Here is a 13528-nt window from a genome sequence, read left to right on the forward strand (position 1 = left end):
AAACCTTACCCAAATCAAAAACAAATAGCACAAAAACAAGATTTTAAAGGACAAAGTTTGTACTTTAATCATCGTATCTCATTTGATACCAAAGGACCAATTTCACCCTCATCAGAAGGAAACTCCTACATTATGGTAATTGTTGACGCATTTACTCATTATGTAGCACTTAACCCAGTACCACATTGTAACGCTTATTACGCTTACACAACACTCTATGAACACTGGATAGCAAACTTCGGACTACCAGAAATTTTAGTTACAGACAACTGTACAGAATTCATAAATAATGAAATTATCACACTATGTCATTTATATAACATTAAACACAAACCACGTACATCTCATGCACCTTGGACAAACGGCTTAGTCGAAGGTATGAACCGTTCATTACAAGAATATCTTAGATGTATCATCAACGGAAATGATACAAAATATACCGAATGGTCAGCAGATGTAAAATTATTTCCCTTAGCATATAATTCACAAATTACGACAACTTTAGGAATGTCACCATACGAAATGGTTTTTAACCAAAAGCCACGCAAACCAATAATGTTTACAGCAAATTCTCATAAAAACGCACAAGGTTATTGTCAACCAAATAAAGACTCAATTTGTTATAACCTACCTTTACATACACACGATGAAGATCATTTTCATCACCCACAAATTCTTAAACTAGCCTCCGGTACACACACCGAATGGATTCTAAATAGAGATAAAAAACGCAATGAAATTTATCAAAAAATAACAAAAAAGTTATTACAAAGACAAAACATTAATGAACAAATCAATTCACGTTTTACACCAGCCTCCGAATTAAAAATTGGAACATTTGTTTTAATACCTAATTTTAATACTCAAAAAGGAATTTCTAAAAAATTACAACCCCTTCGAAAAAGACCATACAAATAATTGCAAAACCCACTGATGTCACATATAAAATTACCGACTCAAACAAAAAAGAAATCGTTCAACATCGAAACAACCTATTACCTTATTACCCAAAAGAATACGCACTCCGCGAATTAACTCAATTATATTCTTTCACAGGATTAAAAATCATTCAAAATGAACCACATCTGAAAAACACAGAACAAAATGATAACCCCACCGAAAATCAAAACACAAAACCAACCGCCACCAAAAACAATACACAAAACCATAAAGAATCTCCAAAACAAAGAAAAAATAGAAAAATGACCGAACAAATAATACCCCAAGAACAAATCGACAAATCAGAAAATAGAAAAACAACAAGACTCCGAAATCAACCACGTAAAAACTATAAAATATTCATCCCCCAATCTAAAATTTTAAAGAAAGTGGAATTTCAAAAGTAATTTTAACATTATACTTCACTATCTTGAAACCTTCGAAACATTTTTCATTTACATTTTTCAAAATAACATGCTGACAAGTACGTAATAATTCTAGTTCAAAATAGACCAATAGGATTCATCCAATCCGTCACTTTCTCTAACTCAAACTAAGACCAATTAGACGAATCATATAGAACTCCAGGCACATCTATAACTATAACTTTACGACCTCCAGGTCAAAAATAAGCAAACCACTCCAACTTGACAACTAAAATAAATATCACCATAATACCGTACCCCTCCCTTATCTAATAACCCAAAGATCAACAATATTTCCCCAACTCAGACCACGAATACCCCCAAAACAAATTTGTTAACTTAGCCTAAAGTAACAAAATGAACATTTTAATTAGCCTAAAGTATAAAAATCTCACCATACCCCGGATCATTTGACAAACAAAAATAAAGAAAAAGACGACCTCCCGATCACCATGAAAATTGCCCCCAACAATTTTTTACAAAACTCAACCCACTTGTCAAAAAACTAATAAATAATCCGACCACACTTGAAAATCGCCTCAAACAGCAAAAAATATTCGACCAAGAGATCATTTCTTAAATGCTCTTCTCTCAATCAGTTACTCAAATACTCATAAATCTTAAACATTTTTTTACAATACTTGAAACCTTTATAATATTTCTTTTTGATATACTTGAATCTTTTCTAATAATCCTAATCATTTTTTGTAACATTTTTTTAATTTTCTACACTATACTCGAACTATTCCTCCAACTTTCCAAAACCCTTGATTACATCCACAGGTACGAGTCATATAACTTGTCTAAATGATACGAACAATTTTCAGTAGAACCGATATTTTTTTATTGTTTGTAATTTTCATAACATTTTTATCATCCCTCATTTTGACAATATGTAAATGTATAAAGAAAGCAATCTTCACATTTGCCCTAGCAACAATCCTTCTAATTCTTTTTTTGGAAGAATACTATAATAAACATAAACCTTCCCACTAAAGTAACAATTCAAAAATCCATCAAAAATTGCTACCCAACAGTCACAGAATCAGTCTTCACCGACATCATCCCAAGATAACCAAACACCACCTTCAACTACTCAAAATCCTCAAACATCTACACGAATTTCTTTTCAAGACAATCCATACACTTTTGAAGAACGACACGCTCGTTTATCAGAACCACTAGAACCAGTTCAACGACAAGCACCTTTAAGCGAACCAACATATAACCTATACCCAACACTACCACAAGAACTAAGTAGAATAAGAAATCCTAGTCAAAACCAAAATACAGTCGAAATAAATAGACAAATTATACATCCTCGACGAAACAGAAATTTTCAAACTCCCCGAGTTCATTTTGATATACCTCAATCCCCATCACAAACCACTCCAGAAAACCCCATTGGTATATTACCAGAAACCCCTACGCTTCTTTCACAACGTAGCACCTCAAGCCTACCATCAGATTACTTAGGTTCAACACCAACATCTGAGCAAATACGTGAAAATCCTTTCAACCCCACAAACCAAACATCACGATTTCCATATTGGACTACACATTCATTTACACAAGGTGAACCAAATTTAGTCAATGACCCCATAGATATTTCTACGGATACAACAACATCCTCATCACTACCAGAAACATTATCACTACCATCAACACCATCAATAAGCAAGATTTCACCACCACCTTTTAACTTAAATTTTCCAAATAATCTCGACGCCAGATATCGAGAACAATCATCAATAAATATTCCTTTAAGACTAGATTGGAATACATTTACAGCACCTCCACCACTATTTGGACAACATCAAGAAAGTAACCGCCTTCATAACTGGGCACTTAATAGATTACAATATCGCCAAGATATTCACAACGATATCCGTGATCACAATATTCAAATACTCCAACAAAACAGTTTACAATTAAAGTTTGAAATCACAGTTAAGTTAAATAATATTACCCAACATCCCTACCCACTAAATCCACCTAACATAACAGCTCAATCACTACCACCACCGTTTATAACTACTGAAGTAATATACAAATACGACAGATATACCAAAAACACAATTGGCTACATTACATTTTATAATCCATACTCAGGATTATCATACACATGTATATTCTAAAATTATTAATTTTTCTCCAACTCCTTTTTCTAGTAATCTCAAATCAAAACATAAACCCTTCTCCTCGTACAGGACCACAAGATTTATTAGTAACACATTACGATTGTGAAGAAAATGAACAAAAAACACTACATAAATATGCAATAAATCAAGTATCACAATGTGAAACAGAACCACAAGCTATAGAAACCACAGATGTAATAGCAACCCTCTATTCAAAAGCCCGAGCAACAACAGTTACAGGTTATAAATTCACAGCAACATTTTCGGAAAAGAAAGTACATTGTTCACAAGTCTCGAACGGAAACAAAAACCGACTTGACCATGAATCATTCTATCAAAGTAATATAGAACGTCTTTTACATCTCAATCCCGACGATTGTAAAAATGAATTACTTAGACTAAACATCACACAAAATAAAAACTCCCAAAGAAAGTTAGTTAATTTTCAAGTTTTTCCAGACTCTGTACATCAATCACAACTTGAAAGACACCAAGGACATATAAAACTAGACGAAAAATACCCGTATAACGGCGCACACGGACGATTAACCTATGACCTACACGATAAACATTGGATACCACACATTGGTATAAATGACCCATCAAACTGCAAAGCAGACACAAAAAATAAAGGATACCAAGAAATAATGTTTTTTGATTGGAAAATACAACTCGAAAAAATACAACTAACACGAGATTTATCAGATAATACAATGATCTATCAAGGAATCCGATTACCTTGTAAAAATGATCAAGGTTATTGCGACCCTACAACGAGAACACAAGCAACAATTGTTTGGTTCCCCGAAGATACATGTACAACATTTCAAGTAGCAAAAATACACGCTCGTATGATAAAATTTCACGAAAAATATTTTATACAATCAATTCCATATGAACAAGTCCATCCATCACGAAAACTAAGTTCTAATTTTAGAAACATAGACAATATAGAAAATAAATTGACACGTTTTCAAATATATCAAGAAACAGAACTTGCATGTAAATACAGGAATCCACTTCACAGAACACAATACTCTGAAATATTAGTTGAATACGAAAAAGGATTCGACATGACCACTGGAAAAGTAAAAATCGACCCATATGCCACAGGTCATCCTCCAAACGAAGGAACATCCTATATACCAGTTAATTTTGAAAAAAGCAACGGACAACCTGGTGGACATCTAAAACCCCATGACACCAGAAGCACACGCTTACAAGAATTATCACTAATGAATACTACATATTTCGGTAATATCCACTATGATATTCATTTAGATATGAAACTAGATTATACAATTAGCCGAATTTTTCAAGAAATGTCACTCTCCGAATTAGAAACACTACACCAACTATGCGAATTAGAACGAACACAAATATTACAATCACTTGCACTAGCAGTATTAAAAATACCCTATGCAGGATACTTATTATCTGGAAATAGATCAAATTTTTTAGACTATGAAGGAAACATCTTATGGTTTTATACTTGTACTAAAAAAGTATCACCACTATACGTTTTTGAAGATAAACGATGTTATAAAAGAATCCCTATCTTTTATAAGAATAAAGTACATTTCGTGGATACACTTTCACGAAGAACCTATTTCTGGGATACCGCAGTCCCATGTGGATCAGAAAACAGCCACAATGTAGTACAACTAAACCCTGATGAAAATAAATATTATCTTCTCACTCCATATCCCACATTAATGCAATCACTCAAAAAATTTTCACCAGAAAGCATTCGCGCTATTGCTCGAAACCCAAATATAGACTTACAATCAATAGGAATCTATTCAAAATCAGATATTCAACATCACATTAGAACGCAACAATTCCAAGAATTATTAACACAAATGGACACTATACAAAGACAATCAATAGACCAAAATTTACGCAAACTTGCAGAAACCGCAGGATTTGCCGATATCTACACGCAAGACTATAGCGGATATTTTAAAGACATTAAAGATTATATATATCTAAACGGTGAAAAATACCGTCCCCAAGATATATCACCAATTAACATTTTTAGCTTTGTTACACTCAAAAATGAGATCCTCGATTTTCTAGGATGGCCCTACTACATCTTAGAAAAATTGACTATTTTATACGCAATGTTTAACTTTATTGGATTTCTTTTCTCACTTTTAAAAGGAATCTACAACACATGTGCTATACACACACAAGTAAACAGACAAGCAAGCGTAGCACGCATACTCTTTGCAGGATTTTTTGGAATCTTTTCTACATCTATAAACAAAATTCTTTTAGACGCACAAATAAAAGAATATAACACAAAAATAGCAACACGACAAAATACATACGACGAAGAACATAACAATGTAGACATAACGCCAACGGCACCACAATTACCACCCCTACCAAATAACCATCCACTATCCCTAGTCCCACGAAATTTTCGAAATTTAGCCATCACACATAATCCAAATTTTCGACTCAACACATCACAAAGTCCCATTCAACATATAATGACACACCAGTCACAAGATGATAATACTTATGAACAAATTATTGAACAACCCCATACCACCGCTTTTCAGTCTCAAAATAATCATTTTTTTAGCCCACGATGAGCCGCCAACTTGGATCACTACACCGATCAAATTCCCACCCAACCAATCTTACCTCTCCAATCCCAATAATACCACTTTTTGCTTTTCCGCCACCCGATTTTCCATCTAGTAATGTAACATCAGGCATGAATTCCGACACTAATTCACACATCTCAGTTTTATATTCCATCTCACAACTCAATAACCCGAATATTGAAACCCCCGATGAATTTGCCGACTCAGAACCATCCCCATCCAATAATTTTCATAACTCTTCTAATTTTTCTCAACCCCCTTTTCAACCCATATTATCCAATAACCCTGACCCAATCACTCCCACACCCTCTTATGCTTCCCAAGTTACCCCAACCTACTCCTCATACCATTCTGACCAATCATCTCATTCTCCAGACACCCCCCGAATCTCCCCAGAGCTAGATAATTTTATTACCCTTCAACAACAACCCTACCACCTTAATACCCCAACCATAAACCAAATCTCCTCCACAATAAATTCATCCAACCCCCCTACCCCTACACCCTCTTCAAATTATACTGAATCATTAGCACCATCATCCACATCAACTGAATCTTCACTCAACACTAATAGAGCTTACCGCACTTTTAAAAGAAAGTTCCCCAACCATCCTTTCCCAGCAAAACCAGGAACAGCCCGTGAATACATCAACCACCCCAAGCATACTAACACAAAAGAATTTTTAGCCATCACCTTACCCTCATTCCCACAATACACCTTAAACACCCCCCACGACACTAACGAAACACGCAACTTTGTAGATGAATACGTTTTAATGCCCACTCTCTCTTGGACCTCATATTATCATTTTACTAACCCTCTTTGCTTACCTTTATCTAACACTCACATCGATATAGAGCGAAATACGGACATGCTATATCAACTCACTACACCACTAACCGCTAGACAATTTACTTACGTTGGATATAAAAAATCACTAAAAACACACACTGCACCTAGAGCTAACGAATATACACTCGAATACTATGATCACAACATCATCAGAGCTAACCAAGATCAATTCTTAGACGACGATCGCTTCGCTAATCCACAAATTACTGAGAAATTTTTCATCAAGACACCATATATATTTACACTAAACATCTTCGACCGAAAGTTTGATCACATTATTTCAGAAGCACTAATAGACACACAAGCATACGAAAGTTTCAAAGAACGCTTCCAAATATTTTCACTAACCTTTCATTTCCTTGCACCACACGAAAGAGATTTACACTGCTCACACGATATTATGTTGCGCACTAAACAAACCCACACATATAGTTATTATCGCTTCATCCAAAATCACTTTGACCTACACACACCCTCTAGACAACCACACCATCGTTTTCAATTCAATAATTCCAAATACACTTCACCATTTTTCCTAAATTTCACATATTGCATTAAAGATACTAACCTTCATGGTATTCTTCGTAATTATGACCCCATAACCCAAATGTACATCTTCTGTCCCATCACCAAGACCTTCAACGCCGAAGAATCCCGACCCTTCCTTATCCCGCACGAGTTTGTACAACCCATAGAAATCCCAATTTTAGAATTCATCCACAACACTAAATTCAATCACAAATTATATAATCTAATCCAAAACACACCTTATGAGTTTGCAGTTGGCACTGAAGAACTAACCACTATTAAGGCACTTCAATTGCTTTGGCCACTGCTTCAAACTAAAAATATCATCCGCATCTTAGCTAAACTACTAACAACTTCAGAACTAATTCATGACATCTTCCCCCACGGTTTTTTCCCCGACGACTAACAGGTAAGTATGAATTAAATGAATATAACTAACTAATTGAAATATTAAAAAACTCACCATACTTTATCCATGTTTTCCTTAGATTTTTAGCCTTCAGCCGACGATCACCTACAAAAACCACAAAAAACAAATAAAGATCGCAAATTTCATCAAACAGACTTCAACAATTCTATTAATCTCTTACACTTATAAATTTATAAATTTAATACCAATGCAGTAAATTCATTTCTAAAATTTTCCCCACAAGCAGTAAATCTAATTATGATGAAAATTTGTAACTTAAAATTCCCCCATAACTAGCAGTAAATTTCCAAATTCTATGCAGTAAATTAATAAGAAGCAAATGCAGTACTAATCTTTTGATATTCTCATTCATTCGCACAGAAATTCTATCCACACTCGCACAGCTCGCCCACGAAGAATTGTTTAAAATAATGAATTTCAGTTTCAAGTTTTCACACTAAACAACTCTAACATATAATAACATGTTTCAAACTTTCCTTTAACCCGGTTGGAAAGGAATCATATACTAAACAAAACTAACCAACGCAGCTTACTAAATACCACAAATCATAGAATAACAGCATAACTAAGAAAAGGAAACCAACGGTACCCAAACCGGATTAACCCAGTTTAAAACTGGATAATTTATTCTTTTTAAGACTATTATAAAGTCTAAGAAAGAAATAATAAAACACAAAAAAGTCGAAAGACAAACCCATACCACGAACAATTTACTTTTTGGAAAAAGGACATAACCAACAAGACATAAGAAAAACCACAACAAACCCAACATAAAACGTTGTCACATAACAGGACCCCTCACAAAAACCGCATGAAATCATACTCCCATTCCTGGCCTAACCCACCAGGAAGGACGTCCTGAGCATGCTCTATAGCCGGCCTAACCCACCGCGCTACATCCACGCTTTGTGACCACACCTCTATTTTTAATAAGAGCTACTCAAGTGTGAGTAACTCTTCAAAATAACCGAACTAAAACAAAAAGCTTTTGTGAAAACAACTAACTAAAATCATAATTAAAAAATATTAAACTAATAAATGTTTTATAAAATGTAAATTACATTATGCAATACATAGATCAGAATACAACACCAAGGACGAACATCCAAAGACAAAACGACCCCACTACACTCGAGAGGGAATGACCAACCACAATCGATATGCCACTCACAATCACAACTCAAAGGATTTAGAGTACGACTTGACTTCGCAGAAAAGGACTTCATTGAACTAGACCAATGACCACCTCGATGTTCAAGTATACGTACAGATCCGAGTAACCAGGCATCCCCTCCACGCACAATCTCCACGCAGAACAAGAAAAACCTGACATAGCAAACCATTCTGAAATCAGATTTGAGTTTGTTGCAAAGACTTAGTCGTTGTCACTAGAAGACACAACGTCTTATGTCTCTAACTCCAGCTTCCTGGAACTTCTTTAACAAAAAGGAAACAGAAGAAATAAGATGTTCGCCAAACACCAACGTCCATCATCCATCCTTCGAATTGCAGAAGAACTATTCTAAAAAACTCTGTAAAACCCGGATGGGTGGAACCTGATCTAAACTACATTTTATGATTGGATAATTTAGATATTTTACCAATGTAAAGTATTTAATATTAACCAATCATGATCCATCTAACTAACAACCCACTTATTTGTAAGTGCTGAAGTTACTTGTAATTTCAGCACCAGAGAGATTTGAATTTAACTTAGAAATTAGTTGGACTCTCCCGAGCACTTCAACAGCCGCAATAGACCAGTATACCCTAGATCTATTGAGCCTAGCAGAGACTAGTTAAACAACCTGAGACTAGATAGTATAAGAGTAAGATTAGGATCGGTATTAGACTAAGAAGTTGCACGAATCTATCCGGCCGAAAATAAGATAGCGTGACGAGCAGACGGTGTACCCTATCCGAAATTACTCTATGAGTTAACCAACTCGGTCCTAACTCAAAGCTTTTCAGCTCAGATACCCCTGAAAACGGATCTGTAAAGCCCCGATCTGCCAGGCAATTTACTTAAGCGCCATTTTATATAATTTTGTTTAATTTTTGCCGGCAGCAATTTGGTATTAATATATATAAAAAAAAAGGTCGTTGGTTATCAAAAAAATGTTTTTTTTAAAGCTCAGAGATAGGCTTTAAATTTAGCTTTCTTAAAAAATGAATGCAAGTAAATTAATTTAAGTGTAGAGTGTGACTTAATTCACCCTCCCATGCTTTGCTCTAAGATAGTCAAATGAACGGTTTTTCTTGACATTAGTGGAACAAATAGTTTTGGGAATTTTTCATTGCAGCTCAACTGAAATAAGTACAAAAAAAGTATAGATTGATTCATCGTTTGGCCTCTTCAATTATTAGTTATAATTTACTTTTGCGTCGAAAAAACTCCGAATCTTATGTTCCTTTCTAGTACGCGGCAATAATTAGTAATGGAAAACTGGAACAGATTTTTTGGCTAATTAATGATCCCCCAGCCATTTATGTATTTGCCAATTGCTAGAATTTATTTATAAGAGATAAACCTGGTTATAACAGTTTTTTGAAACATCCGGTGTGATTTTTTTTTGCTTTTCAGACTTTTTGCTTTTCATATTAAAATCAAAGTCTCAAATAATTACTTTAACTTTAATTAATTCTATTACTTTTTTAAAATTCTTTATTTTTTTCTTAATTAATTAATTTAAATAACATTAATTAATTTAATTACTTTGTTATATTTTTAATTTAAATAACATTAATTAATTTAATTACTTTGTTATATTTTTTATTATTTATTCTTACTTTTTCCAACAGAGTCCACTGCAATGCATCCATGTCGACTACTGTCAAAGGAGATCTGGACATATCTGAAGTGCTCGTCGGAGACACAAGTGACCACTTCCAGAAGGCATTCCTCTGCTTCGTCACCGAGGGTCCCCCATCTCTCACTCTAGATATAGAGACTCCTTCTTTGAAGGCCAAGGCCACTGGTGGGGACCAACAAGCAGCATCGGTGCCAAACAAACTCAAGTTAGAAATATTACTAATTCATAGCTTACTTTTCCCACTAAAATCAAGGAGACGAGCTATAGCGAGCGCCACGAAAAAATAAAGTTTTCTGGGCGCCGAAATTATTGCTAAATATGATCCTGTTAATTATCTAAGCTCTTTAAATTGTCGTTTTTGCAAGTTTTTGCAAAATTTTCCGTTTTTAAGGACTTTTTGGAAAACTTTTTTTTTTTGGAGCGTGATTCATATAATGCAAGTCGACATTAGAGTTAAAGGCGAGTTTGAGTTATTTTTAATGCCGATGAGCCAAAATGGATGATGTAATACAGAATCAAAGCGACGACACTTTAGATAGTGAGTGGGTCGAAATCTTGTGAGGGAGAGGGGGAGGGGTGAATTCCCTGTAGAAGAAGTGGGGGTTTAGTCGTTACTACCTTTTTTCCACAGTGCAATTTTCATAAAAATTGGCATTTTGGCTGTATGGCCCAATTACAAACATATCTCTTTTTGTCCAAACACGACTCTCTAAAATCAGTGGTTATTCTGTTAATTTGATGATTATATACTACACAGAATGTAAGAAAAATGGTGACCGGGGGAGGGGGGGGGAGTAATGTGGTATAGGAAACGGTAGAACAAGAGTATTTTTGATGTACAGCTCTCTCCTCCTTTTCAGAAACAGTCGATTCGAGTCCACTTCACAAGTAAGTGAATTGTGGCGGTGCAGTGGTATTGGAAGGGTTGAGAGCAGACTCCTCTCTCTCCCCTCCCCCTCTCCCTTCTCCGCAGGCGCGAAGGGGGGCACAGGAGGGGGGAGGGGAGGGGGAGGGGGAGGGTCGGAGAGGAAGAGCAGGGCGGTGGTGCTGACTGAAAGACCCTTCCAAGCATCTTCTGTCACTCTAAATATTCGACATCTGGTCAACGCAGGTACTACTTTCGTCTATACATTATCTTCATGAAATAATAAGTGTGCAAAAATTATTATAATAATTTGTTTCAAATTCAAAATTAACCATAACTGTTTCATGGCTACTAGTTACTCGTTCATGAATAACTAAAAATTCAAATGTAATATAGACATATTTGTACTGCCTGCGCTAAAACTTTAATTTTTTAATGGTTTTTCAGGAAATCTGGTTAAATTATTCGTCACTTATTTTATAAAGTACAAAAGAGTCTTAATAAAATTGGACCACGGTCATGTTTTTTTAGTTGGCGTGTTTTTCTTATAATATTCAAAGTAATTTCACAAATTTTTTGAACGGAATAAAAAAAAATTAAATAAATTGTAGAAAACACTGTCCCCTCGCAACAGAAAACTTAAGGCCAATGAAATTGTGTTTTTTTTTGCATTTTGCATATAATTTTTTAAAATTTAGGCCGATATTACCAATTGAGCTGTGAAGTTGTGTTGTACAACGGAGGAGGCGAACAAGTATCCGACGAATACCCGAACGAAGAGGACTCGACTGCCAAACCGATCGGCGACGAGAGCGCCAAGAAGTCGGCTGTGTTCGCCTGTTTGGTGTTGTCGCCGAATGTTCAAGACGAAAAATGGGCAGGAAAAGATAGAAAAAGGGGAGGGGGTTCCGAGGGGGAGGAAGGCGAAGATGGGGCGCAGGAAGATCGAGTGGAGAATATTGCGTTTCTTCAGTGAGTAGAAAAAAAAAGTTTCAATACTTTCTTTGAAAAACAAAATTGCTATATTCCATCTTTTGGCAGAATGGCAATCTAATAAACAAGATGAACTACAAGAAAAGTTTGTTTATAGAATTCTAATTATGTTATGACGATTTGATATTTTAGAAACGTTGGATCCCAGAAGCCAGTGTCTCTCTTGGGAGAGTTCCACATCCCAGCCGACGATGAACTCCCAAGTATGGTCACTCTCCAATTCCATTGTGTGGACAACGAAACACGACTGGCGGTCATAGGGGCCAAACTGAGACTACTCAAACCGACAAACAGACGAATCTTAAATTGCTTCCCATTCGGAAAGCGTTAAAATCGAAACTCTGGCTTAAACTGAAAACATTTCATCACTCTAAAAATGTTCATCGAATAAATTGTGGTTCAATTTTTTTTTACAATGTTTCAAGCCATAACATTTCAAGCTTTTCAAATAGATTTGAAAAAACTTCGCGAAAGAGAAAAATTTCAATTAGTAAAAATAGAATGATGAGTCAAGCAATTCAAATTGTGCCTTGGCTATAAATCCGCAAAGTGTTTAAAGATTGGTGTCTAATCAGGGCAACAAAATTGAAGCACTAAAGGCGCTCAAAAATATTCTATTTAAGAATTGTGAATACAATTTAGGAAATTTGAGTTGAACGAACGCCTACTTCGTTTAAAGTTTCGACTTGGCCAGCTTGATTAAGATTAGACGTCTGCAAACTGCTCTTGTAAGTAACAGTTAAAAACAAATACAAACATAAGATCAACAGGCATCACGTGGTCGGGCAACTGGCATCACGTTTAGCCTTGACTGCGATAGCGTGGTAACCTTGACTGCGATGACTTAATTCGTAAGTTCATTTGAATTTATGTCTTAGTTCAGCCACAACTTCGAAGTTTTGCCCCGAACAATGAAGGTGAAA

General features: G+C 35.3%; 1 protein-coding gene across 11 annotated transcripts in view; it reads left to right on the forward strand.

Annotated features, from left to right (window-relative positions):
- LOC134854509 (uncharacterized) overlaps positions 1 to 13011 on the forward strand; it is a 57062-nt gene extending 44051 nt beyond the window's left edge. For all 11 annotated transcript variants that reach the window (XM_063870793.1, XM_063870797.1, XM_063870790.1 and 8 more), the window contains 4 exons: positions 10737 to 10952; positions 11608 to 11858; positions 12311 to 12584; positions 12738 to 13011. In XM_063870793.1, the coding sequence (XP_063726863.1) occupies positions 10737 to 10952; positions 11608 to 11858; positions 12311 to 12584; positions 12738 to 12936 (940 nt within the window). In that variant the 3' untranslated portion in view covers positions 12937 to 13011. The remainder of the gene's footprint in view (positions 1 to 10736; positions 10953 to 11607; positions 11859 to 12310; positions 12585 to 12737) is intronic.
- The last annotated feature ends 517 nt before the right edge of the window (positions 13012 to 13528 follow it).

Source organism: Symsagittifera roscoffensis, chromosome 9 (genome assembly GCF_963678635.1).
Source record: "Symsagittifera roscoffensis chromosome 9, txSymRosc1.1, whole genome shotgun sequence".
NCBI lineage: Eukaryota > Metazoa > Xenacoelomorpha > Acoela > Convolutidae > Symsagittifera > Symsagittifera roscoffensis.